The sequence below is a fragment of the Ylistrum balloti genome, unplaced genomic scaffold, assembly GCF_031769215.1.
Source record: "Ylistrum balloti isolate Yb309-2 unplaced genomic scaffold, AGI_CSIRO_Ybal_v1 Utg370790, whole genome shotgun sequence".
NCBI lineage: Eukaryota > Metazoa > Mollusca > Bivalvia > Pectinida > Pectinidae > Ylistrum > Ylistrum balloti.
In genome coordinates, this window is record NW_026782461.1 from 190514 (window position 1) to 209604 (window position 19091).

The 19091-nt window shown below is 34.9% G+C and overlaps 2 protein-coding genes across 2 annotated transcripts; one reads left to right on the forward strand and one right to left on the reverse strand.

Moving 5' to 3' along the window:
- Positions 1–1296, forward strand: LOC132558424 (GTPase IMAP family member 7-like). Its single transcript, XM_060222991.1, has 2 exons — positions 1–55; positions 389–1296. The coding sequence occupies exons 1-2, from the start codon at positions 1–3 to the stop codon at positions 1294–1296; spliced, it is 963 nt and encodes a 320-aa protein (XP_060078974.1).
- A 2122-nt stretch (positions 1297–3418) lies between these two features.
- On the reverse strand, positions 3419–16152 carry LOC132558451 (cytochrome P450 4F6-like). The gene is made up of 13 exons (XM_060223024.1): positions 16073–16152; positions 14057–14217; positions 12695–12893; positions 11457–11584; positions 10412–10536; positions 9811–9873; positions 9183–9309; positions 8395–8530; positions 8107–8230; positions 7596–7791; positions 5260–5342; positions 4422–4487; positions 3419–3803 (listed from the first exon to the last, which is right to left on the reverse strand). Exons 2-13 carry the CDS (start codon positions 14213–14215, stop codon positions 3704–3706), a joined length of 1506 nt encoding a protein of 501 aa, XP_060079007.1. The 5' UTR covers positions 14216–14217; positions 16073–16152; the 3' UTR covers positions 3419–3703.
- Between the last annotated feature and the right edge of the window lie 2939 nt (positions 16153–19091).

Genomic DNA, 19091 nt, shown 5'->3' on the forward strand with positions numbered 1-19091 from the left:
ATGGCGGCGACCAATCAAAAATGGTTTCCACCAACTGGAGACTCTTCAAACCAAGGTGAAGTATGATGATTATAACCATTCTTATATTACTTTTTGGTATATCAGTACGAAAGAACTGAACTTTGAATAAAAATATCAAGCTCTCCATTACCGTCAAACGAAAAGAAACGAAAAAAGTTATATATTAATACGGGAATAACCTTATCTTGAAATAGCAATAGATTACTTCTTGTTGGTAAACTAGTTCTGCGTGGGAAAAGTTACCAATATTCTGGATACAAACAAAATGTCCTGTGATATTCTTTATGAAAACATATTTATAAACTGGATCAAAATAGTTTTCTCTTTTTAATACGTATGAATTGTTTTATATTTATTTACATTACAGATTTGCATATTGTTTTGATCGGGAAAACCGGGGCAGGCAAAAGTGCAACAGGAAACACGTTGATTGGTGAGAACATTCTAGAATCAAGAGGTGGCTACGAGGGTGTAACTAGGAATTGTTTGGTTAAGGAGTTTAAAAGATTTGGTACAAAACTTGTACTAGTCGACACTCCAGGATTTTGCGACATAAAATCTCCAAAAGAATGGCTAGCGGAGCAGTTAGTATCATGTACCTGTCTGGCTTACCCTGGAGTTCATATTTTCCTTCTTGTGCTGAAGGTTGGAGAAAGATACAGTCCGGAAGACCAGAATGCGCTTGAATCGATCAAAGAAATGTTTGGTGAAAATTTTGTAAAGCACACGATTGTTGTCTTTACATGCAAAGATACCCTCGAAGCAGATGGACTTGATTTCCAATCAGAGAAGTTGAAGCTTCCAAACGGCATGCAAGAAATTATTAAGTCGTGTAAGGGGGGCAATATTGTTATTTCAAACAGGGCAACAGCTGATGTTAGGGAACAGGAAGCCGAACGGATTATTTTCCAGATGAAAAAAGTTGTTCAACAAAACGGGGGAGGGAGCAAATACTACAGAACTGCATTGTTCGATAAAATCGCAGAAGAAATCGAAAAAAGGATCAACCAAATTATGAAGGGGAATGCTAAAATCGAAAAGAAAATCAAACTTCTCCAAAACGAAATGGACCTCTTAACGAGAGAAGATCAACATGAGCAACGTCGAAAACTTGAGAAAGATATCGAAGCTCTGAAGAAGGATATTGTTGGCAAGGGTCCTGCTCAAGCAGAGGCCGTTCAGGAGACGAGAACACAAATGCTTAAACGCGTAGCAGGTTATGCTGCACCCGTGTGTATCGCTGGGATTATTACTATTTGCAGATTATTGAAGTAGTGTTGAAGAATGAAATAAGATTAACGCATGTCAATGAAGACAGCATAATTATTTCATATTTAAAAAAAAAAAAAAAAAAGAACAGCGCTGTTCCGGACGTATACCCTAGTACATATTCCTCTATTTTTTCTAGTGATAAATGGCGGTCACTGGAACAGAAATATGTAATTCACCTACTACGTTAAACATAGATATTTATCTTTATTCATTAGACTTTTCTTCAAGACGTGTGTTTTAAAAAAAGTTATAACACTTTGCCATTCTCATATTTAACACTATTAGCAAACAAAGTTTTAGAATTAGCATTTCGTTTTAAAAAGAAAAAATAACATAACTTTCAAGTAAACAAAATAGAATCACATTAGTTAAGATTTGATGTCATTTTGAATACTAGCTCTTTTTTCGGTTAACAAATTTTGCTTTGCTGATATCTACCAAGACTTCCTATTAATTGACCATGTCATGTACTGTATCGTGTTGGCGATTTTTAAATGAATAAAATTGTTATATTTTATTACTTGAATCTGTGCTCTACCTTATGTATGATATGTGGAAGATATTGTCTCTTCAAATGTTATAGCTAAATTTAAACACGTTTTATAATGTCTTCCCTTAACGTTGAACTTACACATACGTCGAATACTATAGACAATTATACAATGAATATAAAGCACATTCCTTCTGCAAAGTCGATATGCTTATCAAAGGGTTGGTGAACATCCAATAATTGGATGTGTTAATCATTTCCACGACAACATCATAAATAAACTTGCATCATAATCATTTATGAAGCCAAGATATACAATTTTGTATAATTTTCATGTCGTATTGACGATATTCCTAACTTTACAAAATTTACTTGAGGTTAATGATAAAACATTGAAAAGGAAGAAAAGATTTCATTTCAAAAGCAATCAAATGAAAGTGCAAGATTCTGAGCCGAAGCAAACAGTGACTGTTCTAAAGTTGATAATTCATCTAAGCCTGTATGTAAAACGTTTCTAAACCTATAAAATCATGTATTATCAATGTTGATTAAAGCTACTACATAAATCACATTGAAAATATATGAATTCATGGACGTATGGTTTCCTTTGGAAATTTCAGATCCATTAAAAATAACTACCTCAGCATCTAGATTCTGACATTTCTTGAGATCAACTTTGGCTTTCTTCTATTGCCTTCGAAGTTTCAATCTTTAGGTCATTAACATCGCTGACGAGTCTTAAAATGATGAAACAGGTGTACAATGTAGCATCACTGACGAGGCCTAGACGGACGACACAGATGCATGATGTAGAATCAGTAACGAGTCACAGAAGGACGAAACAGCTGTACGATGAATCATCACTGAATATTCCTAGATGGACGAAACAGCTGTATGATGTAATATCACTGACGAGTCCTTGAAGGACGAAACAACTGCATGACGTAGCAACACTGACGAAGCCTAGAAGGACGAAACAGCTGTATAATGAATCGTCACTGACGATGCCTAGAAGTTTGAAACAGCTGTATAATGTAGCTTCACTGACGAGTACTAGAAGGACCCGAAACAGCTGTATGATGTAGAATCAGTAACGAGTACTTGAAGGACGAAATAGCTGTATGATTCTTTTAACTCTAATGCATCTATTTCTTACTTTGTTATTTGCATTGAAGGGTTTTATCAATTTATGTCCTTTGTACAACTTTAAAGTGTCTGGCTGTAATGAGTCAAACAATACAATAACATAGACACCTATTACATCACTATTCAGTTAACATATAAAAAAGTATACACATTTGTAACAATAATAGGGTAATTGATTGTGTTTTTGTAACTACATAATCATAACACTATTAGGCTTACTTCAAAAGGAGAACGACGACGCCACGCTGATATATATTATTGATGTACATTTCATAACAATGATCTAACAGAGACCATTATCGATTGAGGGATTGTTTCCGAGAAACACAATTTCATGTATGACTTTAGTAAGGGATCATTGGTAAAGTGCATACCAAATAAGACATAGAATTGGAGCAAGGAGATGTTGTGTCACTCACCGAGAAATCGGCAGAAATGCTACGGACTGAAATTACGTTCGGAAATTAAAAATTGGCAGTTACGACTATAGAAATATGAATAGAAGTTGCGTTTATTATGGTTGATAATTAGAAAAAATGTACAAATTTCTCTTTTTACACCTGATTCGTCATGTAAATATCTACAAATTGTTGACGACTTACATAGGTCAATGACATAACATGAAATGATTATACATTGTACAGGTGCAAAGAGGAGTTTGTCTATACAACTGATTAATCTTATAGATCGTCATTATATGTAATTTACACCATCAGTTCCAGGCGATTTAGGACATGTTATCCGAACGACTACTTTTTTCTGGAATCCCCAATATCATCGCTCCTCAAAACTAACTTTGATGCCGTCTTTCGGTTGAAGAATAAACAATGGTATTGGCGTAACGTCATGACTTTCATCCAGTACAACCTTAAACCTGAATGAAAACATATAATTGTAAATAGTTATATTGTAACGAAGATCTATTTGATATATCTTAATGGTGTATGCTATTGATGTTGATTAAACATCATTAAAGGAGTGATATGGTTTTATATGTGATATTACTGCCATGTTAATTTCACAAATGTCGTGAAAGTCATGCAGATGACCGGCATGTATTGAAAACCTGTTCATTATCCAGCTTGTACACAATGTACATGTGATACATGTTTACCATCTCTTCAAATGACATTAGTTTGCAAAACTACACGCCAAGGGAAGCTCAAGACGAGAAGGTCCAAACGTATTTGGATCTTCTACCTCAATATCTCTATTGATTCGTGCAAAATATGCAATTCACACCAGTAGAAATCAATTAACACTCGAAAGTTATCGGAATATCAATTTGGAATTATTACTTTATTTCTTTATCATTGATATCAGTGCCTAATAATTTTGTCTACAATAATTGAATGTAACACTTGGTACCATTTGTCCTAATAATATTAGTGTTGTTCGCCATCTGGTTTGTGGCTTTTCGTAAAACATTTCATCTTTAAAAGCATTGCATCCTCTGACGTCCAAACATTCGGAAAGAAATTGGTCAACTTACCGTTTGAGCAACTTTGCCAATACCACTTTTTGTTCGTTCATTGTGAAACTTTTTCCTAAACAGTTCCTGAATAATAAATGTTATCAAAATGTAGCATAACTCTATCTTAATTACAGGAAATCTTCTGATTCAGAGTAAGACTAATTATCTATACTGAATGTTGTATATTTTTAATATTACAGACTTAAAATACACGAATGTAACAAGTTCTTTTTTTAATTTAGATTTAAACTTAAGATGCAACGGGCCTAAATTGTTGGAACTTAAGAAGAGATTGAGAAAAAGCCACTGAAATAAATGTAAGAACGACCCAGCATTTCAATATTGAAAGCAGAAAAAAATTGGTCAATGTATGGTAACCTTTTTCGTGTTGTATATAGTCTTTGTGAATATGATAAAACAGAAACCAATGCTAAGATTCCTTATTAAGGTAATGTACCGATAAACAACTATAGATATTTTTATGAGTCTTGTGTTTCCATATCTTAAAGGGGTATTTTTTTCTCTTTTGTTTGTTTATTTATATAAACCAAATGAAAGGTATCAATATCACAAAATCGTATGCCAAATCATTTTGTTAGAATCTACAATCGATGGTCGGATGGCGCAGTGGTAACGCACTCGCCTTTCACCTAGCCGACGGGGTTCGATTCCCGGAACGGTAAGGGGTAACCTGCCCGACCCCGTGGGTTTTCCCCGGGTACTCCGGTTTCCTCTCACAATAAGACCCCTCGCGCGCTTACATCCGGGCCAACCAGAGTGATTAGTATAAGTTGACATAACTTGTTTCGCAATTGTTGTAAAAATAAATAAAGTTTATATTCACAATGAAGCTCACCTTGCTCCAGCCGAGAATGCTAGAAAAGCAAAAGGATGCCTGTTTTCAGAATTTTCTGGAAGAAAACGTTCCGGACGAAATTCCTGCAAAAAGAAAAAGAAACTCTCATTTAACTTGAACTGTGCTTTAAAGTATCGTTTTACATCGACATCTGAAAGTTGAATTGAAAGCCAACGCTTTAAACTCTCGAAATCATCTCGAATTCCTTTCGCTTCGGTGAACTGAAACTTCAAACTAGCGTTCTGTTGGAAGACGTTGTTTAGACTTACTTACTTAAGAGTTTAATGCGATCTGATTAAAAAGATGGGCAAGTCATAGATAATAATACTGAATGATGTTTAGGTATTCCCTGTAGACAAATTTAACAATAGGCGAACGTTTCCCCAATTATATCACGAAGTTATAGAAAGGATAATGATCGCATCATAAATATATTGGCAGAACTTTAATATTTCAAATGTCCATAGTCAAAATGTGTCGAACGAGTGATTGACCTAGGCACTAGATTATACTGCACATATTAATGTTTTCACTTTACTTTAGATCCATAATGCAATGCGTGTACATTTATCATAGGTTTTAGCATAGTCCATGTCAATAGTGTTCAAGTTTCAGACAAAACAATGACGTGGTCAGGGTTTTTTCAGTTGCATACCGACCTCGCTATACTGCTATCTAACACAAGTGTAACAAGAGTACCGCAAAGCGGAACAAAATACACCCGTGAATATCCAAAACAGCAAAGGGGCATATTTATTCAAATCGTCTAATCAAAACCCCGTTCGCAAAAGCACAATTTCACATCATGGTGATTAAGCCTACTAAGTTTCATAAAGATCGGCTGGAAAATGTTGGAGGAGATCTCCGGACAAGATTTCTATAGTGAAACAAATAAAGGGCCATAACTCTTATTAAAATCGTCTAATCAAAACCCCGTTCAGGAAAACACAACTTCATATCATGATGATTATGTCTACCAAGTTTCATAAAGATCGGCTGAAAAATGTAGGAGATCTCCGGACAAGATTTCTATAGTGAAATAAACAAAGGTATAACTCTTATTAAAATCGTCAAATCAAAACCCCGTTCAGGAAAACACAATTTCATACCATAGTGATTAAGCCTACCAAGTTTCATAAAGATCGGCTGAAAAATGTAGGAGGAGATCTCCGGACAAATAAAAGTTTACAACGGACGCCGGACGAACGGACGGACAGCGCCATACCATAATACGTCCGTCTTTCGACGGGCGTATAAAAAATGAAATTATCGAGAGAGAAAAAAGGCTTTAACTTCAGGAGAAACGTGGTAATAACAAGAGGCATAAGGGCCTCCTCAGTCACATAAGAACTCAAAGCTCCATAAGTTACATCAAATTGGGTCCATTGTTGACCTCTTCTGAGATCTTATTAATGTTAGGCTGAATACCAAGTTTCATTAAGATCTGCTCATATTCAGTCAAATTCTCATGTTCACAAGTTCCAATAGTAAAGGACCATAACTCTAAAATTACGATAGGAACAGTCCTATTCAATTCATCTGAGGTATATGACTGCAAACCATGTTTCCTCAAAATCTGTTCATATTTACATATTTATTGTATTTACAAGGTCCTTGTTACAGCATTGGCCATGACTCTGTACAGTACAATATGTATTATCAAACTGATCTGAGATCTCATTGATATATGACTGTTCGTAATTTTCATCAAAATCTATTCATATTAACTCAATTAATTGACTCTACAAGATTCCTGGTACTAAAATTGCAAAGGGTCGCAATTCTGTAGATTTCAATTGAATTGGTCCCACGATGTTAGGCTATGTACCAAGTTTCATCAAACCTGTTAAATTTACTCAAATTATCGTTTTTACCGAGTCCAATAGTAATTGCATTTTAGGAGGCCATAACTCTGTAAGTTATGATCCAATCAGCCACATTGTCTATTTCATTCGATATATCAGATACATGAGGCTGAATACCAAGTTTCATATAAAAAGTTGTTTGTAATTAAGCTATCATGTTCATAATAAAAAGTTAACGCACAACGGCGGAGGAACAATGATAGCTGTACATGTAGTTCACCATAAATTGGTGACCTAGAATGGTTTAATGACATTCAACTTTTAAAATGGTTTTTAAAAACCAACATAAGAAAGGTACGAACAGACAAATAAGATAACTTATATAAGGGATTAATTTTGCAAAAAGGAAGACTAAACCACCTAATTGAAACTTTCATTGAAAACATGTGACAAAAGATACGAAAGAATGAAGTTTACGGATGACATGAGCTGATAATGGGCTGTCGAAGTGTTGTTGTCTGTTATACTAACCGTCGGATTAGGAAAAACATCAGGTCGATAGTGGATGCCTAAAATGTTAACGGCAACCACATTTCCAGCAGGTAAAGTTACTCCCTCTATTTCTAGAGGTTGTGTAAGTGATCGGGAAGTTGATCCTGCCGGTGGATACATCCTTAATGTCTCCTTCAAAAACATCGACATCTTCTGTAGTTTACCAAGATCTTCCCTACATTGAGATCAATAATGTCCACGTGACTTTGTGTAGTTTTCCCGCATTACAATGTGAATAATAATGATGAGGTATGTATCACAGTAAAAAATAAAATTAAAACAAAAAAAATATACACACACAAAAACTGGGTCTCAAAATCTAGTAGTATTACGCAAATCTAAACCTCATTGAAGATAAAACAGCATGGATAATCAACTGTATTTTTCACATTTCATTTCATTATCCCCTACCATTTCTATTCCTGATATTTTGACACTGGTCTTACTGGATTTACATTAAATGTTTTTAAACTTAGGTAAACATTCTTGCCAGTCTATGTTCCTCCGATCCCCTGTAACTTCACACACTTCTTGAAATAGTTTTTCCTGTTCTTCTGGGTATTTGCCAAGATTGTATATAGCCCATCCTAATGAAGCCTTTGTTGTGTCGTGTCCTGAAATTCCCAAAGAACTAAGATTAATAAAATATTTTTATTTTGTTTAATACAATATAGAAGAAACTACCAGTAAATGCAACAATAAAACAAATTTGCTTTTGTTCGATTTTGCAATAATCTAATATAAACTTCAAGGCTTCACATCAAAAAGGTTGGCTCACCTGCAAACATAAATGTACTGACTTCATCAAGGATCTCCTCATCTGAAAGTCCGGTTCCCGATTCGTCTTGAGCTGTTAATAAGATATCTAAGAAGTCCAACTTCCGTTTTTTCTTGATTAATGATGGATCCTCTGCCTGTTTGTGCATATTTGAAACAAGATCAAAAGATGTTGCAATTCGAATTTTAAAAAAATAAAACGGAAATTGATCAGATAAACAACCTAAGACTAGATCAAGAATTAGAACCAGAAGTAACTATCTAATGAATAAACAGGAAGTATAGAATAATGTAGCAAATGCATATATTATTATATACATTTTTGCTTTTGTTGCTGGCTACTTTATTTTTCACTTATTTTCTAGTATTCAAGACTTCACCCTCTTAACATCACGAACAAGTCGTAGTAGGAAGATTAAACAGCAGCATGATCCAGTTTTATTCATTATTTCGTATATCCTTTAATGTAAATTTGTTTTAGCAATGCTATTTACTTGTACATTTATCTGTATTTTTCATAAACTACCATTGTATTGCCTTTAACTGCTTTAGTTTATTCACGGAAAACATTTCGATTGGTCAGTGCTAAGTATATAAATTTAATGCTGGAAATTTTATCTTGTTTTTGTGGTAAAAAATTCCGACTTAAAGGGGAAAGAAAAATTATCATATCTACATTTTGCATTATCAAAAGTAGGTTAATTACATACAGAGCATCTATTGAAACAAATACTGGAGACCCAGGTTTAATATAAATACAGAGCAAAATAACGTTTGATATAAACATACTATTTCCTTTCTTCTTTTCACGATTATTTCTTCAGCAAATTTATGGATGAAATTCACATTTTTCTTGTACTCCTTGCCGTTTGCAGACATCATGTAGAGAGACCAAAATATGAAATACCATGGTTTGCTGTAAACAAAGAGAGTGATAAGAAATTGGAAAAACTTTTCGATTTCAGCAATCAATCAAAGTACTTCAATCTTTTTTAAATACTGAAATTTGTTATTCTATAAAGAACAACAACACGGATGTCACTTTGGGTTTGATATTTTTTTCTGTACATTATAAAGTGTCATCTCCATCAAAAGGTAATTGTTTTTAAAATTTGTTACACATAAGGCTTTCTGATCGTATGACATCTTGATGCTATTGACCTGTTGTTAGTGATGCGTGGGAACTTTTAACGGCTGTTTTCATCAGATGTTGACGTTACCTAGTAAACATTAGTATTGTTGACATAAACAATATTGATATGTTGACGTTGTAATACTTCCGTGTGCAGGATATCCCTAGAAGACTTTTCAAGCTCCCCAAATTCAAACATTTTATCCCAAGGTTACAGGTTGGCTTTCCTGTAGCGACTCAAATCGCTGGGGAGTGTGTTTAAATTTTGTATAAATGTTATCCTACCTGAGACGCTCCATAGAGAGTCTTGTGATTTCGTGTACAGCCTTCACATAAGGATGGTTTTCGCTGGAAGGAATTTTTAAAGAAATTATTAAGCGAAAACAACTATTGATATTAATATGTATCTTAATTTGAAGTAAGATTAAATTTCAATGCTTATCTAAAGAGTTATTATTTTCATTATATCTTTTTTGTTATCCTATGTAAATATTCTTTCTGGAAATAGACATGTTCCTTGAATAACACTACATTTATAAATTCTACAAAAATAGAATGACAACAGGGTTGAGAGAGTGGTAATGTATTCGCCGACATTCAACTGACGGAAAAAATTTTATTCCTCGATCGTACATGGAAAATTATTCATATTCATACAAACATGTTACTAGCAGAAGGATTTGACTCTGATGTTTAGTTTTCGGTTAGTAACAATTTCTTCATTTGCCAATAATTTGCCGAGCTTTTCGAGCTGATATTTTTGAGGATGAAGTTTGGCCTCGATAAAACGTCTTCTCTTCGGAACCACTCGGTTCTATTCCTCTTGTATTTTCTGTTTTTAATTCGCGGGTTCTTTTGTTGTTTTTTGTCAATGATAAATACTTACTATTTCTGAATATCTCCATCATAAGACAGTGAGCATCGCAATATCACATCCAATGTTAGCAAGTTTAAAGAATCCATTATTTCAACACTTTCACGACGCTGTATCATCTGTTCAGCAAACTTGTCCTAGAGAGAAAAATAGATACAATACGTGTATATCTAAATAAAATAATAATGTGTAATAAGATATTTATACGAAACAGGTGAATGTAAAGCAGACATAAGTTGAAAAGCAGGATATCGCACACTGTTCAATGTCTATACAAATTCAGAAGGACTTCCCTAAAATATTCTAACACATTGGAATTCATTAAAAGTTGATAAAACTATAGCTATCAATAATAAACTTAACAATATTGGTAATGTTAATGAAAACGTTTTCCGATGTTGTTACAATTCCTAAAGTACAGATTTCATTTTAATTCAAGAAAGTAAAAGGACGACTGCAATGCCATGGAGACTGACACACTTTGCAATTGGACATTGCTGCCAAAATTTCAGATTACTGTCATATGATCCATGTAGTAATAACAACAGTATGGATTATATAATTGAACAACCTGTTGAGATCTGGACGATACACATTTTTTTCTAGAGGTTGTTGTAAACATCACTGAAAGCTTGGCGAAGAAATTTTGGAGTTGACTGACCATTATACCACCAAGTTGTAGTAAATAGAGAACGAAAAATCCTCGGCGTGATCATGGAGACGAATTGGCTATTACGCGATATAAATACCGGGATCAAGATATGGATTGTGCTCCTTCGTCAGTTGTGTTGCAATGTCAAGATATCGATAAATTAACACAATAATGTAAATTGATCCGAATGCTTCAGATTGCCAGTCGTTATTGTACCTGAGTATGGTAAATACATTGTATTTATCATAGTAGGATGTACTAATGCAGAGCAAATTTACTGAAAGTAAGATTATGCGATTTGGCAGTGAGGTATAAAACAAAATTCATATAAATTGCACAAAACAGAAATCCAAGCTTTCTGGCATACGTTTTCTGATAATATTGTAACAAAATGCACGTACATACCAATAAAGTGTCTGCAGCCTTGTTGTAAATGCTGACATAGGGTTTTAAAACATCGAAATGGAAAGCATGTGTTAGTAACTTCCGGTTTCGTTCCCATTTTGGGCCACTACTGACTACCAGGCCATCACCTAGTCAAAAGGCGTTTCATAGTATGAAAATGATTCCTATTAATTATCATGTAAGCGGACAAAAATAAGAACGAAAATATGAATATAACGCTACGTATGCGAATTGTTCATACTGAGACAACAAAGATGAATAATTAACATCTAATTATAGATTTAAAAAGTAAATTGAATAATTACCAATGAGATTTGAGAGCGACTACCATAGACTCACATAGTATAGATATTTCTGAAGTACTTATCACCCAAGAAGTCTTGATGACAAACAAAGCTCAGCTTGAGGTCAAACAATCTCAAAAGATCCTTAAATAGGGCAGACTTGCAACCACAAGTTCGATTCTGAATTTTAATTACTATGTCTAGCCCTCACGATGTTTTCTTACATATCTGCTTTGCGACATGAGTGATGATTGCTTCTAAACTTTATTTTTTCTATCTCGATTTTTTAAACTTCTTGAAAGCAATGTTCTCGAAACATCATCACAAAGACATATTAAGAACAGAAAGACAACCTGGTCATAGTGTACATTCTTCAAAGATTACAGACAACAGACACAGAAACAGTAACTCTACATACAATTAACGGAAAATACACGAAAAGCATTTCGATACTGACATAACTTATCTTCGGTGTCAACTATACCACATTTTAAATTTCAGTTACCCTGTGTCACAATAAACTTAAAGTGGTGTCATTCTGGAAAATCGAATATATGGGAAAAAAGAGGTCCAATGGGACTGCAGCGCTCACCTGGTGTGTATATATATGTATACCAGCCATATAGCATGCCTCTAGGCACATTAGTTTATGAGTAGAAGTTGTTCAAAGGTTTTAACAAATTTAGTCCCTGTGACATGTAAGTCAGGTCATTTTTATCGCAAATTTTGTCAGGCTTCATCTTAGAATTAACCAGTAAAATATCAAAACATTTTGTCCATTGGTTTTGAGAAAAAGTTATTAAAAGGAAAACAGTTGACGCCGGACGACGGACGCTGTGCAACGGCATACGCCCTTTGGGCCAGGTGAGCTAAAAACGTTCCTGGACGATGAGAATCCATTAAACCGTAAGGATGTAAATAATATTCAGTATCGGATTTAGTACAGTATCACACCAAGAAATGGGGTAAAGATGCTGTATGGTTCTCCTCTGCCCTTTGGTTTTGGTTCCGATAGATTCAGGATAGTTGCTGCTGTTTCTGGATGAATCGCATTCAAGTTGGGTATAAAGGAAAGCCAAATGACAGACATCTTGTTTGTGGCTCCTTCCATAGAGGTCGCAGTTGACGCCGTGACTGATTTTGATAGGTTAATCTAAAATATGAAAAGAATGCCAGTTAAACAATCACAGTTTTGTGTTTTTGTGGTACATCGACGTATATACTATTATTCATTCTATCTATAGAAATTCTGTAAAAAGTTTTTGTTTTTTACTTCGGGATAACGTGCAATCTGAATTGTAATGTACTTTAACTACTTAATTATAGTGATGTTATATTGCTTTATTCGGATCCTCAGATGGACATGTGATTAAGTGTAGAAATTGAACTTTTTGTTGATCTGTCATGGTACCTCTGTTCCTAGGAATACCATGCTGCTGCGATTATGTTACGCGTTATTGTCTGTGTCTCGTCAAATGTTATCTAAACAGTCACTGCATTCTGTGTTAGTATGCAGGTTTATGACAGTGTCTCGTCCAGTGTAAATTAACCAGCCACTGTTTTGACCGTTACAATACACGTTAATGACAGTGTCGCGTCCTATGTAAATTAACCAGCCACTGTTTTGACCGTTACAACCTGTGTAAACTAACCAGCCACTGTTTTGACTGTTACAATACACATTAATGACAGTGTTTCGTCCTGTGTAAACTAACCAGCGACTGTTTTGACTGTTACAATACACATTAATGACAATGTCTTGTCCTGTGTAAACTAACCAGCCACTGTTTTGACTGTTACAATACACATTAATGACAATGTTTTGTCCTGTGTAAATTAACCAGCCACTATTTTGACCGTTACAATACACATTAATGACAGTTTCTCGTCCTGTGTAAACTAACCAGCGACTGTTTTGACTGTTACAATACACATTAATGACAGTGTCTCGTCCTGTGTAACCTAATCAGCCACTGTTTTGCCTGTTACGATACATGCTGATGTCTGTTTCGGCATTTGTAAACCTTCAAGATTCTTTTGTCGCTTTAATAGGTATATTGTATTGATAAAAATCTAATATATAAAGTGTAGATATTATTTGGTAGCTACCATTATGTATTAATTTCTATAAATCACAATGATTTAGCTATGGAGCGGAATCATTTAATCATGAGAAAAGGTTACAACAAACACTCTAACACCACCACGTCTTTGGGATTGTTGTCTAAAATCTTATATGTAGTTGAGGCGAGATATAATGATTATACTCAGGCTATATTTACTTTTAATTGCCTGCTATGAAATACATATACTTACTAGTTTAAGGTGTCCCCAAAACCAATGTGGCTTTTGTGTCTGCGACGCAAATGGTTTGATTAGTCGACAGAAGGTGTAATACCGCCAGAAGGCTGGAACTATGTACCAAAGTCCATACCCGACAATGAGGGCGATGACGATCTCCATCAAACCTGCCATGTCTGTAAAAACAGTTGTGACATTAACAATCAATATGAATATTAAGGTATGCTCTTGTTTATAACTTTATATGCAATTGACATATACTGTAAGGATAAAGAAACGCAACTTTCACTGTAAAGTATTTTGCAATGAATATACATAGCTGTATAAAAAGTCAGAGGGGTATTAGGCCACCTTACCCTATCCCCAAATCAATATACACATCCGGCGCGCCTAAACGCATGCGTTCATTTCTATTCAAACTAGTGTCGATTTCTAACTAACACAAAGACACGTGATCACCCTTAGATTAGCATTGGCAATCAAATTTTTTTTAATTTTTAAATATATCGGTTAATTTCACCTCTCAAAGCCACGGGCAAAGTTGATAACAGACCGAGATCCGGACGTCCACGTGTAACGTCGCGACATCAAGATCAGTTCATTAGGCTTGCCCACTTGCATTACAGGAGATTAACGGCAGCCGGAACGGCACGATATACCATTGGTAATGGAAACCGTCGAATCCACTCAAAAACTGTGAGAAATAGACTGCAAGAGACAAATTTATGCCCACGTCACCATTGCGTTTGTATCCCACTGACACCTGAACGTCGAACGTCGTATGCGACTTGACGGCATATATGCCCGGAAATTTCTCTAGGAGACGTTTGAGAGTCATGTTCTTCATGGATGAATCTCGATTCACGTTACTTCGACCACATGGCCGTCATCGTTTGGCTGGTGTCGAGAAGAGTGTTTTCCAGTTACTTGTATTTTGAGCCACGGCAGATTTGGAGGTAGATCGGTTATAGTTTGGGGAAGTAATCATTAACGGTAATTTTATGGCTGTATGCTATCAAGATGAGATCAGGCATCATATTGTGCCTTTCATTGTAAGGCTCTATTTGACCTTTCAGCATGATAACGCTAGGCCACACGTTGTAAGAGCTTGTAGAACATCCTTCCTATTCATTGGCGCCAAGCAAGCACCGATTTGGCACCAGTCAATCACATGTGAGAGGATTTAGACAGAAGAGTCAGAAAACGACCAAACATCCCAAATAACTTTCGCCTATTGGCCAACTCACGGAATTGCATTCCTCTACTGACTGTCACTATCCTTACGATTTCCATACCACGCAGAAATAGAGACGTTATAGCTGTACAGGGAGGTCACTCACGATATCATGGATCGGTCTGACAACTGCTATAATCCATGGTAACATAATAAAATCTTGATTAGTTAAAAAGTCTCACGGAAATTTAAAAATGGATGTTCAAATATTCAAAGTTAACTATTGCATTTTACATTTAAGCATATTGCTCATAAATACTATTCTATTAAACTGTAGTAAAGTTGAAGTTGCGTTCCTCCTTCCTCTTAATATATTTATTCAATAGTAGTTATTTTCCAGTAATATGAAATAATTTTAAAAATTCCTTTTAGATAGATACTAAAATCTCTCATATTAGATGTTTTTTTGAGAAATTATCCCAGAACGTTAACCAGACGAGACTTTATAAGCCTCACAATAACTTGTATTCTGATTTCTTCACTATCTGAGTCACTGGATCGTATCAGGGACGTAGATCGTATAGATTTCAAAAGAGATGGTACCTAATAAACAATCATCATTTAACATGTGCAAGGTCGAGATCATAAATACATAACCTTGTTGAATGTGCCAGTCCCAACTTCATCTATAAAGATACCCCATTATAATCAAATGTCATAAGATACATGAATGTTAAATACAACAGAACGGGATAGTAGATGTTATATAAACAAAATATTGACAAGCAATGCACTTGTAGCTGCACTGCGCGGTGTGATGCCGTACATGGCGGTATGATAATTGTTTATATACTTACCACCACCTTGAAGATAGAACTTCCAAACGACTCTTCTGTGTGAGCTTCATTCACATTGTGATGATTCATGCTGTCCTAGTTTCTAGGTTCCTGCTAAATTGGGGATTCAATTGGGGTATTTCCAGATCGATGTTTACAGAGACTTGCTCAAGTCACGTAGGTACAGGTCAATCGGGAACCCTCGGCACTTTCCTCTATTTTTAATGATCCCTCTGGCGCCCCTCGGATGCAGAGTGTTGTGTGATAGATCGATACCGTCGCTGTTGTCGTTGCTTGCCCTGCTCAGTATCTCATGATTCTTTAGTCTCCTATTATTTGTTTTAACAGTTTCGAGGGAAGTTTGATATATAGATAAATCATATGCGTTCTTCGATACAATATTGAAAGAGTAATTAAAAGTTTTTTTCAGCATCCAGCAACCTGATACTTCTGAGTAAGGTACTGTTATCATAACAAAAATAAATACATTATGCTTTTTTTTATCGTATGGAAAGTAAAATGAAAATTCAACATTGGTTTGCTCAACGCTAAAAAGACTTCAGCTTCAATATAATGAATGCACAACGTTCAGATATACCTATCATATGAATTGGTTAAAGTCACGCACTGATTCAACAAAACAGGTAAATTAATAAGAATAAAAAATACGGCTTAAAATAGTAAACAACATCGAATTATGTCCCTTTGCTCTTGCAGTAGGGAAGATTTGGTAAGCTTTTGATAGTCGATTACTTACTACAATCAATTAGACGTATCAATGAAACCGTCGGGGTCATTTCCTTTAAAACATTCAAGATAAAAACCCAAGGCTATAATGGAAGGGTAAGTAATGTCTGCTTCACGACCATCGACAACATTCGCCGTACGATTCTTTTGTCACGAGGAATACGTTACTAGTATTTGACCTTCCCTTCACTAATGAAAAAAAAAATAACACATTATGTTGAGTATAAACTGGAGCGATTTTTTTTCTGCAAAGTCGATTCTTTTGAAAAAGGGATTTTTTTCGTGTTAATGTAAACGAATAAGTTTATGCTTTAATGAAATACAAGAAAGTACGCTTCAGTTAAGTTCATTTCATACTTGTATTGGAATTTTGTTTGCTTGTTTTTTTATTATTTGTTTGTTTTGTTTTTCGTTTTTTCTTCTTGTGGTTTTGGTTTTGTTTCTGTTTTGTTTTTGTTTTCCTTTTTTGTAAATTCGTGGTAAAACGTGTAAATATGGCATTCTTAGTAAAAACGTGTAAATGTGGCATTCTTGGTAAAAACGTGTAAATATGGCATTCTTAGTAAAAGCGAGTAAATGTGGCATTCTTAGTAAAAGCGTGTAAATATGGCATTCTTAGTAAAAACGTGTAAATGTGGCATTCTTGATAAAAACGTGGCAGTCTTAGTAAAAGCGTGTAAATATAGCATTCTTGGTAAAATGTTGAAATGTGACATTCTTGGTAAAAACGTGTAGATATGGCATTCTTGGTACAATAGGTGTAAATATGGCATTCTTGGTAAAAACGTGTAAATGTGGCATTCTTGGTAAAAACGTGTAAATGTGGCATTCTTGGTAAAAACGTGGCATTCTTAGTAAAAGCGTGTAAATGTGGCATTCTTAGTAAAAGCGTGTAAATATAGCATTCTTGGTAAAAAAATGTGACATTCTTGTAAAAATGTGTAAATATGGCATTGGTAAAATAGGTGTGAAATGTGACATTCTTGGTAAAAATGTGTAGATATGGCATTCTTGGTACAATAGGTGTAAATATGGCATTCTTGGTAAAAACGTGTAAATGTGGCATTCTTGGTAAAAACGTGTAAATGTGGCATTCTTGGTAAAAACGTGGCATTCTTAGTAAAAGCGTGTAAATGTGGCATTCTTAGTAAAAGCGTGTAAATATAGCATTCTTGGTAAAATGTTGAAATGTGACATTCTTGGTAAAAATGTGTAGATATGGCATTCTTGGTACAATAGGTGTAAATATGGCATTCTTGGTAAAAACGTGTAAATGTTGCATTCTTGGTAAAACGTGTAAATATGGTATTCTTAGTAAAAACGTGTAAATGTGGCATTCTTGTTAAAAACGTGTAAATGTGGCATTCTTAGTAAAAGCGTGTAAATGTGGCATTCTTAGTAAAAGCGTGCAACTATGGCATTCTTGGTAAAGCTTGTAAATGGGGCATTCTTGGTAAAGCTTGTAATTGGGGCATTCTTGGTGTCGTGTCCACTACTGCTCTTTTTTAAATTGGGGAGGCAGAGTTTTGTAAATCTGTGTCTGTGCAATACTGTACGGGTGTTTATGCTTATGTTAACACGACGAAAAGATATTCCATCAGTATGTCCATGTTATGCTACAGCAAAAACCCTAACATACACATTTTAAAAATAAAATTCACCGATCGACGATTAGTAAAATCGGGAGAAAAACTCCAGAACCTCAAAGATGATGACTGTGAAGTAGAAAACAAAAATGTCCCCTGATCCATATTATGAGTTTTACATTTCCTTGCTAGATTTGGCTCGCAGAGTATTTCAACTTATTGGAAATTTCCTGGTGAACCATGAAGACTTTTCCTAGTTGCAGCATTTTGTGGTCGTGTCTATGGTTATTTTCAATGAGGAATACCTACTTGCCCTTTTATTATTTTTTTATCTTTCGGTCTATGCTCACATTTTCTTTTTTAAAAAAGTGACAGAACCTTTCCACTTGACTGAACAAAGAGGAGTTCCGTGATTGTGAATGATTTTAGAATCAAACAAACATTCATTTCTCCCAGCACATATTTAGTGATATATTGCGGTTAAATGACCGAGATTTCGACCTGTGTCATGTTCTGGTCTCGAATAAGTTCGAGAAATCGAGAGGAAAAAAACATCAATGGCATATCTTAACCAATGACATATAAGTGTGTAGTCTGTGATATATGTCTGACAATGCTTGAAGTTTGATCATATGTATCAAACGATATATATGAGTGATTCTACTGGTGCAAAATGATAATTGAATTAAAAAAATGACACGTCCACA

What these genes read in the sequence shown, in the direction of transcription:
- LOC132558424 (XM_060222991.1), top strand. Translation starts at nt 1, where the DNA reads ATGGCGGCGACCAATCAAAAATGGTTTCCACCAACTGGAGACTCTTCA. An exon ending in TGGAGACTCTTCAAACCAAG is followed by an intron (nt 56 to 388) that starts GTGAAGTATGAT and finishes TTTACATTACAG; the next exon opens with ATTTGCATATTGTTTTGATC.
- LOC132558451 (XM_060223024.1), bottom strand. Translation starts at nt 14,215, where the DNA reads ATGGCAGGTTTGATGGAGATCGTCATCGCCCTCATTGTCGGGTATGGA. An exon ending in TTTGGGGACACCTTAAACTA is followed by an intron (nt 12,894 to 14,056) that starts GTAAGTATATGT and finishes TTCATATTTTAG; the next exon opens with ATTAACCTATCAAAATCAGT. An exon ending in CAGTACATTTATGTTTGCAG is followed by an intron (nt 8,231 to 8,394) that starts GTGAGCCAACCT and finishes TGGGAATTTCAG; the next exon opens with GACACGACACAACAAAGGCT.